This window comes from Leuresthes tenuis, unplaced genomic scaffold (assembly GCF_036924035.1).
Source record: "Leuresthes tenuis unplaced genomic scaffold, fLeuTen1.0.hap1 SCAF_1, whole genome shotgun sequence".
NCBI classification, from domain to species: Eukaryota; Metazoa; Chordata; class Actinopteri; order Atheriniformes; family Atherinopsidae; genus Leuresthes; species Leuresthes tenuis.
Window position 1 is genome coordinate 9,800,594 of NW_027325355.1, and position 19,077 is coordinate 9,819,670.

Below are 19,077 nucleotides of genomic sequence, written 5' to 3' on the forward strand. Positions count from 1 at the left end.
ACACACACACACACACACACCGAGCATACATACATAAAAACCGAGCGGTAAGTCTGTCGCAGCGTGCTTGTGGCACCACTAAAAACAAACTCCTAAAGCCACATTTGGAGCTATTTTGGGTTTAAACAAGGCACAGACGGTAAAGTAAATAGACGATGGCCATTACTGTGCAGGCGCTGCCACCAAGCTATAGGAGCCAAAGGAGGCAACACATCTAACCTCATAAAACACCTGCAGTGTCGTCACCCAGATTTATGTCAATACCAGGTTGGTATGCACTGTTTATTTTCTAATTGGCTAATATTAGGCTATATTCTGCGTGTACAGGCTGAACAATGAAGAGTTAAAAGATGTCAAAGCACCTAGAAAATACATAAAAAGGGAATCATTTTACAATGTTTGTTGTATTTTGTCCTCTGTTTTATTATGATGGAGAAGCATCATTATTGTCAAATACATTTTTTTAAAAGGATTTGTTATCCTATGTTGATTATTTATATTAGTATTATGTTTATCATGCACATAACAACATACGTAATTAATAAGTATTTATAACTTGTACAAATACATTGAAGTTCATAAAAATAATAATAATTAAAAAAGAAGGCTGCAGTATCGCGATAATACCCGGAACCGTGAGACTTTGTCTGGTAGAGTATCTTGGTTACTTATTTTGGTATCGTGACAACTCTAATTGAGCGTGACATTCACGTTTATCGGTCTTTAGTCACGCACTCCCCCACACATTGTATTTCTCGCTCTGAAAAAGAATTAGATTATACATTTCTCTGGTGCGCCGCTAACGCTATGGAGACGGAAACAAACACGACTCTCACGAGTTAAATTCAGTTTTATTTATATAGCGCTAAATTACAACAAATTTTATCTCAAGGCACTTAATATAGTCTAATTCAAGCCGATTGGAGTTAAAGTCATTGTTATCATAATCCAATGAAATCCAATTAATTAATTAAAAAACAACAACCTAGCTAAGGAAACCAACAGATTGCACCGAAACTTGTCTTCGGTCCAATCTCCCGTCCTGAGAGACACGACTCCCTTTTAACAGGAAGAAACTTCTGGCAGAACCAGACTCAGAAAGTGAGGCCATCTGCCTCGACTTGCTGGGGTTTGAAAGAAGAAAGGTGTGACAGATGAGGTCCCCCAGCAGTCTGGGCCTATAGCAGCTTAACTATGGGATGTTTCAGGATCACCTGAGCCATCCCTAACTATAAGCTTTATCAAAAAGGAAAGTTTTAAGCCTAATCTTAACAGTGGAAAGGGTGTCTGCTTCCCGGACATTTACTGGCAGCTTATTCCATAAGAGAGGGGCCTGATAACTGAAGGCTCTGTCTCCCATTCTACTTTTAGAAACTCTGGGAACAACAAGTAAACCTGCAGTTTGGGAGCGAAGTGCTCTCTTTGGAAAATATCTTACAATGAGATCTTTAAGATATGATGGAGTTCAATCATTAAGAGCTTTATATGTGAGGAGAAGAATCTTAAATTCTATTCTGAATTTAACAGAATTTTGAATATTTTGAACTGTGACCTTAGTGAGTCCTTAGTGTGGTTTGCACTCCACAGCTGGATCTTATTGTTTGTACTGACAGTTTCAGACAGAGTCCATCAGTCGGAGGACCAGGACCAGAATGGAGCAGCAGAACCAGGATCCAAACCCCTCCTCAAAGAACAGAGCTGGTTCATCCTCTGGTTCCACCGGGCTTCAGGTCAGTGTGGAGGACATTAAAGACAGAAGGACGAGTGTCGATGCTCTCTGTATCGTCCGTTTGTTCTGCTTTTACTTCAAATGTGGAAAAAGTGTCACTGTTACCAGTGTTACTTTTATTCATTTAAACCAGGGGTGCCCAACCTTTTTTGACCTAAGATCTACTTTTCAAGTTCTGTAACCTCCCGAGATCTACCAGTCCAGTGTCAATATCGCAAACCCACACCCATCATTTCCAACCTGCAGTAACTAACCACACAACATTTTTTCTTGTTGTCACACAACCACTACACATCACATCAAAAACCCTCTCAAACACACACAGACTCGCACAAATAAGTTGATCCAAAAAGAGCTGTCAGGTTCAAGGCACATCTTCTGAGACTGGGATACTTCTCCTCCACCAGTAGTTTCCAGAACACTACATGCTCTCCAGGTTGATCTCAATGTCATTTTACAATGTCAGAATCTCATCCTCAAAAGCAGAGCTTTCCAGGTCAAAAAGTTATTTGACTTTGACGGCATTGTCATCAACACCGATACCTGTACTGTAATGGATAACTGCTGGCTGACGGCTCGATGGATACAAAGTCAGTAAAACGCCTCTCAAACTCTTACAAGATGCTCTGAACATGCTACTGATAATGTGCACTGTCAAGCTGTGTCACACCTTTACCGTAACGTTATACTTCTACTTGCATGTGAGGGAAGTTGTGCAGGTTACCACTCTGCAGCCTGCTTTTAAACTTGTTCACTTTCAGTGAGGAAAGATGCATCTAAAAGCCACTCTGGCTTTGTATGGTAATCCACATGTTTTGAAAGCTTCAGGAAGTTCTTGATTTCAGGGAACAGCTCCATAAATCTGGTAAAACTTTCCCTCTGCTTAACCACCTCACATCCGTGTGAAGCAGCAGGTCTGTGTGCTCAGCATCATTCTCCTCTAAGTGAGCACGGAAAAGCCTTCTCTGCAGACTCCTCGCCCAAACTGAACACAAAATCGTCATTGCAATATTCATCACGTCTTTCATATTTAAGATCTTTCCACACAACGCTTTCTGGTGAATTATACAATGATCATTCAAGATATCCGAGGAAGATTCACTTTCTTTGCACAGTGCAGTGAACCCACTGGTGCAGCCCATACCGCTGCCTCGAGAAAGACTTCCTTCACAATTTCGCCGCCTTTGAATGGCTTCTTGTGTTTAGCAAGGACGTGACTGACGCAATAGTTGCGGCCTTACCCTAAAAATGGTAGGTCTTGGTCTCGGTTTCCCCTCAGCCGTGTTAATGTTTAGGAGTGCGTAACTGCTCTGATCGCTAGCTGCTTGCTACTGTTGACAGCTGTCAATTTTCGACCTTCCACTGCGATCAGGAGCAGACTGGGACACAAAAATCCACCAGGACAATTCTGACTGCACCTGCACCTCCCATATATCAACTACGCAAACAAAATGTAAGGACTTGCATGCGGCCGTAGCCACCGTGATATGACGACACCGCCCCCACTGAGGAACTCAGCTCAAATGTTATGGTAATTTGCAACAATGTGTCCTGTCAACTCACCTGCATCACTAATTGACGCCTGGTTGTTTCGGAATAAATCCATAATTTTTTACCATTTTGATGCACTCTCCTCCAGCATCCGCTTCTTCTTCATTCTGGCCTATTCGGGCCCTCCTTTCTCCTTTCTTTTATTTCCCTCCATCAGGTGTAATACAGAGCAAAACTAACACGCAATTCCGATTCCTCTTCTACCGTATGAACATCCGCTACTTCAACCTTGCCCGCTTTCTCTCAGACAGCCGCTCATTCATCTCATTCATGTATATATATGTGTGTGTGTATAGATAGATATATATGGGTATATATATATATATATATATATGTGTGTGTGTGTGTGTGTGTGTGTATGTATGTGTGTATAGATATATATAGATATATATATTGGTTGGAAGTTAATCGGGACTACTTCCATAGCTGTCGGAAATCTTATTCACGGGAACAGGCTTGATTGACAACAGTTTTAACTCAATGTGCCGCTCATGAACTTCACCCGGCTGCGCAGGACAGTCTGCAGGCTGGTTCTCTTGAGCTCATTGGCCAACCGGGAAATCTCCCGGTCGTCCCGATGGCCACTCCGCCTCTGAACGCAATCGACTGGTTGGGATCTCCTGATTTAAACCAGTGGTCATCAACCTTTTTCAGCCCAACCTCTACATGATGTTTAAGTGAACAACTTGGACAAGCCTGTACTTCCTTCTATCATTTAGAAATGTTCTACCACAAGTTCCTTTTCAGAAGTTCATCATGACAAAATATAATTAGTAAAAAAGCAAAAAACCCTGAACGTGTGCAGCTCTGTCTGTCAAGGTCCAGTTAGAATATGTTGGTTAGTGTAGGATAGCTTAGAGAAATCTTTTGTGTGAACTTCATGTTACATACTACTTAATATTTTTTACATTGCACAGCACTCTACCTTATTACTGCATACATGGTCTGTTATTTGTACTTACATTTTATGCTTATAGCTTATTGTTTTTGCTACTTTTTTGAACATACTAGCATATATTTGATACTTTTTATCCTTATACTTCTTTTAATATTTTCTTATATTAAGACTGTTTAGTTTTATTTTATTTTACTGTGTTGTAAATATGTCTATGAATTACACAATTGACAATGAAGCTGACTTTGGCTTTGAAAAAAAATCTCATTCTTCTTCCTGTCTGTCATTGCAGAAACTTATAGCCAAAGAGGGATCAAGATGGCACTGCTGTAAGCACTGTGGGAAAGTTTTCAAAAGATCGTCACAGCTGAGGTATCATCAGAGGCTTCATACTGGAGAGAAACCTTACAGCTGTGGTCAGTGTGGGGCAGCTTTCACTCAATTATCTAATCTGAAGACACACCAACGTATTCACACAGGAGAGAAACCTTACAGCTGTGGTCAGTGTGGAGCAACTTTCACTACATTTTCCCGTCTTAAGACACACCAACGTATTCACACAGGAGAGAAACCTTACAGCTGTGGTCAGTGTGGGGCAGCTTTCACTCAATTATCTGATCTAAAGACACATCAACGTATTCACACAGGAGAGAAACCTTATAGCTGTGGTCAGTGTGGGGCAGCTTTCGCTACAGCTTCCCATCTTAAGACACATCGACGTATTCACACAGGAGAGAAACCTTATAGCTGTGGTCAGTGTGGGACAGCTTTCACTCAATTATCTAATCTGAAGACACACCAACGTATTCACACAGGAGAGAAACCTTATAGCTGTGGTCAGTGTGGAGCAGCTTTCACTACATTTTCCCGTCTTAAGACACACCAACATATTCACACAGGAGAGAAACCTTACAGCTGTGGTCAGTGTGGAGCAGCTTTCACTACATCTTCCCATCTTAAGACACATCAACATATTCACACAGGAGAGAAACCTTACAGCTGTGGTCAGTGTGGGACAGCTTTCACTCAATTATCTAATCTGAAGACACACCAACGTATTCACACAGGAGAGAAACCTTACAGCTGTGGTCAGTGTGGAGCAGCTTTCACTACATTTTCCCGTCTTAAGACACACCAACATATTCACACAGGAGAGAAACCTTACAGCTGTGCTCAGTGTGGGGCAGCTTTCACTCAATTATCTGATCTAAAGACACACCAACGTATTCACACAGGAGAGAAACCATACAGCTGTGGTCAGTGTGGGGCAGCTTTCACTCAATTATCTAGTCTAAAGAGACACCAACGTATTCACACAGGAGAAAAACCTTACAGCTGTGGTCAGTGTGGGGCAGCTTTCACTCAATTATCTAGTCTGAAGAGACACCAGAGTAGTCGCTGCAGATAAATGATTGGTTTAAATTAGGGGTGCAACGGATCAAAAATCTCACGGTTTGCGGATCAGAGTCATGGATCGGATAATTTTTTGTATCTGCAAAAAAAAAAAAAAGGACGAGACAAATAAACATAAGTTTAATCTTTTTGTTTATTAACACTTTTAAATAATTAAATTGAAATATATAAAAGCATCTTAATGTACACATGGCATAATATCTTCTTTTTAACATAATTAATGGAAAACAACTTAAAGTGCAACATAAAAAGGCATATTTCCTTCCTATAAACACACCCATACCGTTTGCGATGGCTTTAACCCGGTTGGATTGTGCAACAAGGGACTGCATAATTGCCGCGGTGATATGCCGTTGTTGAGCAGCCTCCGTTTTCACTCCTGTCAGTGAAACACTGGGGTGATGTTGCTTCAAATATGTGGCCATGCTTTATGTGTTTCCACTATTATTTGACTTTCTTGTGCCACAGTGCCTACACACCGTAATGGTTTTATCCACTAACCTCTTTTCCCCATACAGGGGACTTAAATGACGTGGGGCGTTCAAGCGCCTCCGTTCCTCTGCTCGCCACGCTGTGAGTGGACTGAACATGCGCATGAACTTTTTTTTTTTTTTTTCATAAATCAATCTGCAGATCGCGAATCAATGACGATCCGTTGAACCACTAGTTTAAATCAACAAGATGAGAAAACATTCACCTGGGAGCAGCAACAGGCACTACCAATCAGAAGCCTTTCATTTGTTCAAATTAAAAATTGGAGTGGATTACCACCTTCTCTTGTCAGGACCTTTGCTCTGAATGTTCTGTGGGTAGCACATGTTTGAAGAACGATTGAAAGTGCTTTATTTTTTGTTGAGATTGTTTTAACTGTGGACAGATCTCCCACTGTTAAAGAGAAACATGGCATCAATTGTGAGTTGAAGAACAGATATGCAATCTGTTTGAAAGTAGAAACATGTTTTATTCTGTTATACTGAACATATATGTTTTGTGTAAAATGAAGATTAAAAAGAAGCAGCTTTGCACCAGCTGTGGATATTTACGTAAACATACAACATCTGTAGAAGCAATATATCATTTCAGTTTCATGTGAAGTCCAGCTTTGCATACGTCTGTATTTTATTAAAGGTCAGATGTGAACATTTCTCATGCTTTTCATGTTCTTGCTGCAGAAATATTTTTCAAGAGAATGTGCTTGATTATGAGAGAAAGTTGACCAATTTGATCTTATCCAAAGAACCTGAAATCTTTAACGCAGTCTGAAGAAGGTTTGGAGTTGTTCCCTGTACAGTGTTTCCTCTAGGTGGGGATGGGGGGGGGTCTTTTCTTGAAACATTTGATCACCTTATGACACATCAGAAAGTTGAAGCTCTTGACCTCAGAAGTCAGACCGACAGATCTGTAGTCATTTAGGCACATTATCCTGTCCTTCTTTGGAACTGGGATGATGGTGGTTGTTTTGATACAGGATGGCACATGACATTCAGAGATGCACTGGTTGGAGATGTCTGAAAACACTGGTGACAGCAGGGCAGCTCACTGCTTCACTGTTGCTGAGGAGACGCCATCAGGTCCTGTGGCTTTCCTGAGCTTCAGCTGAGTGAAGACCTTGATAACATCTTTAGCTGTGAACGTGAGGGGGCAGGAGACTGTGGAAGAGGGGGAAATGTGTGTGTGGGAAAGGGGGAGATGAGGGGTGGGTGGCGGTGAGTGAGTTAAGGGGGGGGGGGGGGTAACGAGTGGGCCTGTGAGATGGGGGGCACAATGGAACAGCAGGTAGTCTCTGTAACCTGGTGTAGAAAACGTTGAGATTGTCAGCTAGTCCGGGGGAGGGGGCGACCAAAGGGCTTCTACCTTTGTAGTTTGTGATGGTTCTGAGGGGACTCCACACAACTGCAGGGTCGTTGGTGCCTGAATCATGCTCCAGTCTGGCTCTATAGTCGTCTTTAGCATTTTGAGTGGGAGGGTGGCCACACTGCAACTAGTTGACAGTGAAGTCAAACGTCTGACTTTTCTCAACATATCAACTCAGTATTTGATATACAGGAAGACTTTTCAGGATAAATAACCTGATCAAACATCTGTGCTGTATTTCCTATGTGATACATATTTGGCCCACAAATGACAGGTCTACTTACTATAATTCAGTTCTAAATGCTGCTGAGCAAATTACGGGCAGTAACGCAGTTTCTTACCCGCCTCCTTTGTGTGTAACAGTAGCCGCATAGAGAGCCAATTTGTTAGGATTGTTTTACTGTGGACAGATCTCCCACCATTCAAGACAAACATGACATCAATTATGAGTTGATGGACATAGCAATATGCAATCCGTTTGAAAGTAGAAACATGTTTTATTCTGTTGTACTGAACATGTTTGGTTTTTTTTTAAGTTAAGATTCACAAACAGACAACATCTGTAGAAGCAATATATCATTTAAGTTTGATGTGAAGTCTAGCTGCATCTTATGACGTCATCTGCTTCCTCATCTCCATAATGGAGTGGAACTTCCAAGAACTGCTTAGCTTCCAAGATCAGGCGTGTTCTTGGAAGCAAAGCAGGGTTGGGCCTGGTTAGTACTTGGATGGGAGACTGCCTGGGAATACCAGGTGCTTCTCGAGGCTTATGCAGTTGTGTATGTGGAGAGGAGCACCTGGGAGAGAACACACCCCTTGGGGAGGCCGGTGCTGATGGTCTGTGGTCATATTTATTCTCTTCAGGATAACTTTACATTAAATGGAAAACTATCCTTCCTTCCATTTGATTTACATGGTTTCAGGGGGACTTGGGCCTATCTGTCACAGAAACTCATCAACATTTGAATCCAAGAACAACTCTGAAACTAAACGAAAAACCGCAGCCCCAAATGAACGTTGGCATGATATAGGCTGTGTCAAATGCAAAAGCAAATGTATGAGGATCAAAGCCAACAATGACCTGGAACATCTCAGAAGATCCAGGATCAGCAACATGGAGACTGAGAGCCAAAAAGAAACTGAGGTGTCTTGTCAGCTGAAGCTGATCAACTTCCGTATGTGTCACAGGGTGATTAGATGTTTCAACAAAAGACATCAAATAACAGCTGAAGCTGCATTAAAGACAATAAGAGATGTGGAAGCAGCATCAAAGCTGATAAATATTAACTTTAAACCTTGTTGGATGTGAAATTAAATTTATTTCATTACATCATCATGATGTGAGTGCTCAGCTGCATAGAAACAGAAGAAGAAGAAGCTCCACTTTAAGACTGTGTGATTCCAATGATCATGGCTTCCTTGACTCCTCTCTCAAACCATCTCTTCTCTGTCCAGAATGTGGACATTACTGTCCTCAAAAGAGTGTCCCTTCTTCTTGAGATGTAGGTGCACTGCTGAGTTTGACCTGAAGAGGTGGCTCTCCTATGTTGTGCCATGCGCTTGTGGAGCTGTTGTTTGGTCTCTCCTATAAAGAGGTCTGCACTGCATACACAACACCACCCAGTTTGTGTTTGGGTGTTTAATCCTTTGAATGAACCAGTATCTGTCTGAGGGTGTTCTTGGGTTTATTTAAATTAATTGTTTAAACTCATTTCAATGAGGCCTATAAGCTATATATAGTTAAAAGAGACTTTAGGTAATATGTCTGTATTACGACTTAAAATCAGCTAAGATGTTCTGAGTCAAAGTCAGCAGAACACAGGCAGAGTTCAGTCTGAATGAACAGAGCAGGAGCTTAAACCTCCTCTACATCCCTGTGAGCAGGATGAAGGCGTCCTCTTGTGTTAGTTTTCAGATTTCAGCTGTGAACCTGCAGGACGACATGAGAAAAGAGAGATTTAAACATCTGTAATATCACACTGTGTCAGTTTGTTCACAGGACTCACAACCTGTAACACTGATGCTGCTTTCAGGGAACTTCTTCCTGTTATTGTTTCTTTTTTTGTGAACTTTAACTTTATCAATAAGTGGCAGACCAAACAGCGCAGTCATCTCTCCATCTGTGGTCTCCAAACCCGACTGAAACTGAGGAGTCTGCTGGAAACTCCACTTTACTCTGACCCGCTCCACCCAAACTCGTACCTGTGACGATCCAAAAACAATACGTGGAACAGAACAATGAGAGTTAAACAGTTCTCAGCCCCACCACAAAACCTTTTCATTCATTTGGATGACATGATCCTTTCTTCATCATATTCTCATTAATGATCAGAGCTGAGTCAGATTTCTTTGAAAAGTCCATCGCTGACAGCAGCAGAAAGTGACTAAATATACTGAACATAATTACAATGTTTTCAGTATTTTTAGCTTGTGCTACTTTCTATTTGTGCTCCACCACATTCAGAGACTCTGTTGTACCTTTTAGTCCACTACATTCATTTGATAACTTCAGCACATTCAGACTAATACTAAAAAACATCAGAAAGAACAGAATCAGATCATAGAATATGATGTAAGATCACACACATCACCTTTAATCATTCCATAACACGTTATTCCAAAGTGTGCCATTCTGCCTCATTTATTCTATTTTTTACATTCAAATATGTTTTCATATGAATGTTTTTGTAGTTTGAGTAAAAATAAAAAGTAAATCTACAGTTTTTACCTGAAACAAAATCTCTGTGGTTCTGATTCTGTGACTTATGTCCAAGAATTCTTCTTCCACTTCTTGTCTCTGAGAACAAATGACATCTCCTGTAATGACTGACATCATATAATATTGTTACATTTAGCTTTGATTTGAATCACTTTGAGGTTTCATGTCGTTCTTTTTGTTTTCTGAGTTTCTTCCAACATCTCAGAACACGTTCAGAAACGAGTTTGAAGCGTTTGTGAGCAAACAGGTGAAACCCAGAATATGATCCTGAACCAAAGCAACTCTTCCAGCCACAGATGGGTTTCAACAAATATCTCTGAAACAAAGCAGTTACTTGTTGCCGCCGTGTGTTGCCACCATGAGGGATGCTGGTGGTGTGACAGCCTCACTCCCATTTTCACAGAAACACAATTCATGATCAGGATGAATCCACAATTTATTATTTCCAGAAAAACATCCAGAATCAGAACATTTAGTTTCTGGGTTACCAAGTAGATCATTACTGAGAGTTTTCAAAGCAGCAGCAACATTTGATCTCTGAAACAGATCAAAGTAAGTTTAACTGCAGAATTATTTTCACATTTACAAAGTGATGAGATGTGAAAAGAATCTGTGATAAAGGAAGGTCTGCTGATTTCTCTGTTTGGCTCCATGAAGTGGAAGAGAAACAACAACATACAAACACATCAACACAAGGATTCAACTAACATTCAGAGCTCAGAGAAGTTTAGATTTTCATGTGGAGAAATCTTTCTGTGAATAAAACTCAGCATTAGCAGTGATATCCTCCATGGCTGCAGAAACAGGAAAAAGCAGCAAATAAACAACAGAACAGCAGCGCAGAGACATCACAGCAATGAAGTCTCAGCAACAAACTGACTGAATACCTTTATTTCACTTCACACAGCTCAGCTGTGGCTCCAGTCCATCCAATCCTAACTCCAGCATAGAGCGGCTGAGTGAATGTGGTCTGGACTCTGTGGAGGAGAGTCATGGCTTCAGAGACGCTGTAGAAGGACAGAATACCTGCTCTGTGATCCAGGTACACTCCTACTCTGGAGGACTGAGGACCTGAGATGGAGGCTTTCATCTTGTTGGAGCAAAATTCAAAACTGTTTTGGTAACATTTCAATGCCCAAGATTTGTCATTACGTCCAAATCCACATTCCTTCCCTGTTCTGCTGATGTTCTTGTATGCGACTGCTACATCAGCTCCTCCCCCTCTCCTCTCCACCTCCCAGTAACAGCGTCCAGTCAGACTCTCTCTGCTCAGGACCTGACACCATTCTGTGAATCTGTCTGGATGAGCAGAATAAGACTGAGGTTGTCTCAATACTGTCACTTTTCTGTTCCCCTCTGACACTAACAGATATGTGTTTGCTGTGTTTGGATCCAGTGTGATGTCACATGAATATTTTAAGAAGGCAGCTCTGCTCTTTGGCTCTGGTTCTGGTTCTGGCAGTAAAACATCCACTTCAGTGACTGTCAGTGAGCTGTTTGTCCATTTCTCTCTCAGAATGTCCTGTAGTTTCTCTCTGAGCTCTGACGCAGCTGCTGTCACATCCTCAAAGTACCTCAGAGGACGGATATTGATGCTGGATGAGTGTGTGGACTCACTGAGTGCTGACACTGAGGGGTAGTTGTGTAGAAACTGGTTGTGATCGTCTGTGTGTGAGAGCTGCTTCAGCTCAGCATCTTTCCTCTTCAGCTCAGTGATCTCCTGCTCCAGCTTCTCCTGAAGCTCTTTGACTCGACTCACTTCAGTTTGCTGCTGGGATCTGAGCTGCTGCTTCACATCAGAGCTTCTTTTGTGGATGAGACGGATCAGCTCGGTGAAGATGTTCTCACTGTCCTCCACTGTTTTATCAGCAGACTGATTGATGGCCTCCACCTCCTGTTGAAGCAGCTTCACATCTTTCTCTCTGTCCTGGATTCTCTGCTGGATTTGTTGTCGACTCCCCTCCAGCTCTCTCTGCCTCTCAGTCCTTTCTGCTGCAGCTGACACTGTGTCGTGGCCTTTATGATCATCCACAGGGCAGAGATAACAGATAGACTTCTGATCAGTACGGCAGAACATCTTCATCACCTCATCATGACGACAGCAGATGTTCTCCTGGAGGCTCTTGGAGGGCTCCACCAGCTTGTGTTTCTTGAATGGAGTCACATCATAATGAGGCTGAAGGTGTTTCTCACAGTAAGAGGCCAGACAGAATAAACAGGACTTGATGGCTTTCAGTTTTCTTCCAGAGCAGAAATCACAGGCCACATCTTCAGGTCCAGCATGGCAGAGATCAGCAGGAGCAGCTTGGAGTCCAGTCTTCTTCAGCTGCTCCACTAAATCAGCTAACATGGTGCTTTTCTCCAGGACAGGCCTCGGTGTGAAAGTTTTCCTGCATTGAGGGCATCTGGGAATTCCCTTCTTATTCTTTCCATTCCAGTAGCCTTTAATACAGTTCATGCAGTAGCTGTGTCCACAGGGAATAGTCACCGGATCCTTCAGTAGATCCTGACAGATCGAACAAAAGAAGGTTTCCAGGTCCAGTTTAACCCTTTTCTGAGCCATTTCCTCCATTTGGCAGAGCAGTGTGTGACTCTCAGAGCAGAAACACCGTCTGTGCTGTGATACAAAACTAATTCCACCTCCTTTTGTTGCAGCTGATCAGCTGATCTTCACTTAAGAGCTCCTCTACTATCACACAATGGTTTCACACATCCTCCCAGCTTCAGATCAGTTTGGGGAGGGAACAAGGGAACAGTGCTGGTTTCACCTCAATCCAGGCAGGACTGTTCAAGGGGTTGTTGACAAGAAATGTAAATGTTGCTATGTTTCATAGTATTTTCATGCTTTTCATTTATATTTATATAATCAGCCCTGCTCTGCAGCAGCTTGAAATTCATAAATCATGATCTTCTGCTGAAATGCTCACCTGAATCTTCAGACTGATGCATTCAAGTGCGTGACATGAAACATGAGCTCTCATACGGCTGTTGGACTTCAGAAGAGGTAAAAACCTGCAGAGTTCAGCTGCCTGAAAACTAAAGCTAACCCCTAACCTGCAAACTTTCTGTACTCCTGGCTGGCTGGACCAGAGTCCAGAGAAGAGTCCAATATTAGCTCTTAACTCACATGTAGATATTACCGATTAAAGGTTTCTTAAGACTGCATCAGACATGTTTGATCATAATCTATCTATCGAGCTCTGTATGCTGACTGGTGTCTTCAGGCTGAGCCTGATAGAAACCCTCTTTGTCTCTTTGTCTCTGTGTAGAAAATAAGCTGCATCTTAAGATGGAGTTCCTGTGGTGTTTTATCCACTCTTTTCCACACTGAAAACACAAACAGCATAAAACAGCAGAATGACTTCTTTTCCAGCCTTTTTCAGTTGGCAAGAAACAACAAAACGCTTCACAGCAAACATCTGTTCAGAAGTGAGAAAACCCAGCTGAGCAGATTAGTGTGATCAGAGATTTCTGTGTTGCTCAGATAACATTTCATGTACTTTATGTTTCCGCATCACGTCGACAGCATTGGGTGTGACGCCATCATTGAGCATTCAAAGTTCTGCATTGAGGGACCGTGTTTCTCTGCAATTCAACATGCTGCTAGGGGTGTGTGGCTGTGTTTGTGTGGTTTCAGGGGTTATAGCCGAATCCTTGCTTTTTCTTCCGGTCACAGTTAACAACAGTAAACTACGGCAATAGAGGTGGAGCGGCTGTATTTGGACTTGGAGCTCATCAATACTGAATAACAAATGCTTATATTGCAAATGTTGAAGCGCAGGCGACAGAAAAGACGTTTGCGGAGGTGGTCTGTACGACCACTAAACTGGTCAAGGCTGGGAACGAGTGAATTTACAACACTGGTTCACACACTGAGGGACCTGAACAAGTGCACTTTTGATACTTTCGAATATCAACGGGCCGATTTGACAAGCTTCTTCGCCGTGTACGAAGATCCCCTCCCCTCTGCAAAAATTGTGTATTCCTCTCAAGGTGCTAACTGTCTCCATTGTATTGTGATTAGCCGCTCCACCCCCCACTGAGGTTGCTGCTTGTACAAAGGCCAAACTGCTGTTTGAATGAACTCTGATCAGCCCAACATACGGTGTGTTGAGTTATGTCTGTTGTACACAGACTGTACAAAGACAGACCCTTTTTCATATTTATATTTTATTTAGCCAACTAACAGATGTTCACATTCACCTTATTTTGTCAGACTATTTGTCATAACACTTGTTTTAATAATGGTCTGTTATTTTAGGAAGGGACATACTAAATCATTCATGAACGGTAATTTGGTTGTAGGTAAACCTCAATTTCAATGACAATTTACTCTGCCAAGCTCACAATGTGAGAGGACAGAGGACTGGAATTAGTGCCCCAAAAACACAATTTCAGCTTGGAAAAACTACAAACAGACGATATAACTTCAGGAAGAATAAATGTTTATTTCACACTAAGAAAAGTAGGCTCACTACATATGAAGGCTATACAAAGCACAGAAATGTAGCATACAGTTGTCCCATCTAGCAGTTTCCACATTCCCATGGTGAGTCTTTCCTACATTTGCCACAGGTGTATCTGCGGCAGCGTACACTAAGTTCAGTGCTTCTGTTATTATTGCAGAGTATGTGCACCTGGCACTGTGTCTTTTTCTTCTGAGAAACTCCCATCTCGCGAAGCTGCTGTTTGTGTTCTTCCCCTTGTGCCTTTTCCTGCAAAAGCCTGTTTTGAAGTTCCTCTGCAAGCTCCAGCATGAACAGTTGGCGACTTTCTTTGGATCCTGTACATGCTGTGTACAAGACCTGTGCATTTGTGACAGCCATGTCAAGCAGATTGTAAAACACAGCCATGGGCCATCTCTGTGTTCCTGCACGCACCGAGTGGTTGCGTGATTTCTGGCCCATGATATCAACGCCTTTGAAATGGGTGTAATCAACAAAAGTGTTTGTTTTTTGTTTTTGGGTGTCCACAATTTCCACTTTCTGATGCATGGTGCTCAAAAGACAAACAGATTTTTTTGTTGCAAACACCGTCAGCAAAGCACTTCCAGATGTGAACACCTGTGTGGAGTACAACTGGCGCCCCAAGATTTCCTTTGCAGTTGCTGGTAACTCCCAACGATTTTTGTTGATGGTGCCAAGCAGAGTTGTTTTTCGTTGAAGAAGCCTGTTAGCCAAAGACAGAGAGGTAAAGAAATTGTCCATAGTTACAGTCCTTCCCTGGTCCATAAATGGTTCCATCAATTTCAAAACAACATTCTCTGACAGCCTCTCTCCCGTCGGACGAGTGGGATCTTTCCCTAAGTAAGGGATGGCATTACACATGTATTTTGTGTCCAGATCTATTACAATCCAAAACTTGAATCCAAACTTGTCAGGCTTTGATGCAGTGTACTGCAGAAAGGGACAACGAACCTTTGAAGGAAATAACTGCTCATCCACGGTAACATGCTGCCCTGGACCGTAGGACGACACACATTTCTGAACAAACCGCTGCCAGATGTCTGAAATTGCTACAAATTTGTCCGTTTGTATGCGCTCCTTGCGGGTCTCCTTGTTGTCGAAGCGAAGGTACCGCTTTATTTCAAGAAAGCGGTTACGGGGCATTATGGCTTTGACATCTGGGTTTCTGAATCTACTGGACCACATGAGTCGCATGGCACCAATGTAGCCCTTGGCAGCCCTGTGAAAAAGGATTGCGAGGAACGCCATCAGCTCGAAGACACTCATCTGCCAGCTGGGTTTTGTTCTACGGCCCTCCTGGATTGTGCAGTCTCTGATGGTCAACAGCATGCTGATATCCAACAAACACAGGAAGCTTTGAAGGCGACTTGTGATTTTGTTTGTTGAAAACTCTGTTGGCCCTCCAGATCCATCAAATGCCATCTGTGAAGTTTCATGAGCAGAAAAGTCTCCAACTTTGCGGTGGAACCACATAGTGCCATATTTCGCCTTTTCTGTGGATCCAGGTGTTATGCCCACATCTGCAACTTTTTTGTTTTTTATTACAAGGGGGATTTACATGCCACGTGTCTTCCTCCTCATCTGACATGGCCTCTGTGTCTGGACTGTCCTGCTCAATCACATAATTGACCAACCGTCTCTTGCACCAATAAATCCTCCCCTCTTTGGAGGATTTATTGGTGCAAGAGAAGTCGCATCCTCATCACTTGACGAATCTGTGACAACATTTTCATTCTGAAATGCAAAGTCCACATCTCCACCATTAGATTCACAGTCCGACGTGCTCTGTAGAATTGCTAAAGCCTCCTGAGCACTGATCCCTCTTGGTTGCCTTGGTTGTGACATCGTGAAGTCTGGGTCTGTGTGCCAGGCATTCCCTATTTATGATTGTTTCTCGCCCACAACATTCACACCTTTTACGACACTCCCTTCCTCTCCCTTCCTTCATCGAATCTAAATTGTATGAAGCCCATTGAGTCTTACAAAAGGGCACATCAACTATAATCAAACCCACATAGTCAACTTGAAAGAGGCCATTTCTCAGATAACACAATTTGTCTTATGCCTTTGTCAAATGCCAGCACAGATTTTGTTACAAATGTTATTGTGGAAAAATAGCAAATGTGCCTTTTATGGCCAGTGATTCTTACAGAGGAGCACATCAGAGTTGCTGGCCTGCAGAATTTCCTTTGTGTGGGGGTGGGGTGCTGGCAGGGACACAGCTCAAAAATTAGGCTTCTTTACACAACAATGGGAGGCAGATAGTAGTATGTTAGACTTTTTTTGGGGGGGTTCATACTTTGGGTACACTTTTGTAAACTTAAGAATGTTCAAGTTTAGTCTGAAGAAGTATTGAGTCAGTATACTTTCTAGTTCACTACAAGTACATGGTCCATAGTATACTTGCTATACTTATACTAATAACATACTTAATTAAATAAACTTCAGCTATACTACATTTTGCAAAGGGATGTCTTTAAGGTACATAAATGTAATGCAATTGGGCACACATATTATTTACTGTAAACTTTTAAACTCCAGTACTATATGATTAGTATTCTGCTAAATTAAAAGTAAGCATGAGCGAATGACTTGACATTATTCCATACTTGGATCAAGATAAACTAACTATTAGTACTTTGTGGCAGAAAGAAGTAAAATGTATGCTAAGATACAAGTGTAAGCTTTAGTATTAAAATGGAAGTGTAAGTCTTAGTATTAATGTAATGACCATGTTAATACCTTCATTTTCCTATAGTTGCAAGTATAATTTACTCATAAAATGCACTTAGTAAGGAAAAGTATGAAATTAAACAAAAGAATGGAAGAGGAAACAAGGAAACCTCAGCTGCTCTTGAAAGTGATGAAAAAGAGGTAAGCTGAATGTTATGCAACAGTTGTTCTAAGTGCCTGATTGTTTCAGCTCTCATATGAATAGGCTATTTCATTCCTCATTCATGTGGTCGGTAGTTCCAGACGACCAACAGGATGGTCTATGTGTCAGTGATACAACTGAGACAATGACTGTTATAATATCTACTGTATGAGTGTTAAAAACAACAGCTTCTAAGCCTTGAACGCCCCACGTGTGGATTTAGCATTTGAACAGCTCATTCAGAAGAAAGCTGAAATATCTTCCAAAAGCAAGTAGTCAATTACTTTCTATTCAAGCACCCAATATTGCAATGACTGAGGACAGAATACACCGTAACCGGGTACAATGAGTGTTCACACAAAGACAGTAAAGTATCTCATCTCATATAATGAAAAACAACAGCACATCGTCAGCATGCCGGCTTCATGTAACTTGTCTTTCTGTGAAAAGCAAAAAATATTGGAACTCATGAAGTAGATAGTTGCTTATGCATCACTGCAGTTTTATCCATGGATGTATATATGGAGCCACATGTGAAGAAATGTACACTTAAGTTGTTTGCAAAGGGTATTTAATTAAAAGTTTGATCTACTTTAAAATTGCAATTATCATTGTCAGAGATCACTTTAGGATCCATTCAGTCGTGTTATGTTTGTGGTTTTACAATCTTTTTAAAAATGTAGAGATGGATGTGGATGTGACACTGATGTTTTCCAGTGAGGGAAAGTGGAATAATGTTTAATGTCCTGTATTTGTGTCACTTACAGGATAGTGATGAGTCAGTCTATGGGGATGACAAAGTATTTATTAGTGGTCACATGTAAAGTATATTGCAGCGCTGGACTCGGAGTGACAGAGCTCTCGCAGGAAATCCATCAGGCCGAGCCCCGATATCAAGAAGCATTCCATATTTATATTCAGCTTTATCTCACAGAGGTTGTACTGTCCTCCTCGTGTTCTTTGGATGTGATAAATAATGTGTGTTAGTGCTGTTTTAGGCGTGTATCTAATGTACCAGACCTATCTACTCCAATAGAGATGTTTTGTCTGACCCAGTTGTTTCGTCTTGCTATGTCATCCTAAGGTCTTGGACTATCTAAGGTCATCGATTGTGCAGTATGAGCAGAGTGTAAAAGTACCAGCTAGGAACACATGTTATTTAGTAAAATACAGAATATGAATACATAATGTCTAAGAACAAATGCAATTATAACAATATCCAATACTAGGATTTGCTATAGATGTATACATAGAGGGTATCCTAGGATCTGTTACAGATTAGATCTTCCCGTATATCCCCGGAAACATTTTGGATATGTGGCAGATGTGTAAACTTGTGTACTGTTGGATCTCTCTGGATATTAGGTGTTTTAGAGCAGAGTTAAGTAACAGGCAGTCACATGTTTTACCCTTAACTCGTTCGAGGCAAAAGCAATACAATACACTACTTTCAACTGCTGTGGGGTTCCTATCAATTAAATACCACAGAGGGACCCAATGTCTGTGCTTTGACATCGACCCAATGTCACGTACCAGAGAGGGATTCAGGACGGAGATGCAGGGTCGTGGTTTCAA

General features: G+C 41.7%; 4 protein-coding genes across 4 annotated transcripts in view; 2 read left to right on the forward strand and 2 right to left on the reverse strand.

Moving 5' to 3' along the window:
- The window catches only part of LOC140292462 (NLR family CARD domain-containing protein 3-like), a 596,771-nt gene that overhangs the window by 395,679 nt on the left and 182,015 nt on the right, over nt 1–19,077 (forward strand). The gene's annotated exons all lie outside the window — the stretch shown is intronic.
- LOC140291480 (NACHT, LRR and PYD domains-containing protein 3-like) overlaps nt 1–19,077 on the reverse strand; it is a 227,820-nt gene that overhangs the window by 157,219 nt on the left and 51,524 nt on the right. The window lies entirely within an intron of this gene.
- LOC140295263 (uncharacterized) lies at nt 156–6,165 on the forward strand. Its single transcript, XM_072379645.1, has 6 exons — nt 156–167; nt 2,196–2,319; nt 3,102–3,182; nt 3,751–3,878; nt 4,468–5,566; nt 6,107–6,165. Exons 1-6 carry the CDS (start codon nt 156–158, stop codon nt 6,163–6,165), a joined length of 1,503 nt encoding a protein of 500 aa, XP_072235746.1.
- LOC140292044 (tripartite motif-containing protein 16-like) lies at nt 11,051–12,724 on the reverse strand. Its single transcript, XM_072379459.1, has one exon. It carries the CDS (start codon nt 12,722–12,724, stop codon nt 11,051–11,053), a length of 1,674 nt encoding a protein of 557 aa, XP_072235560.1.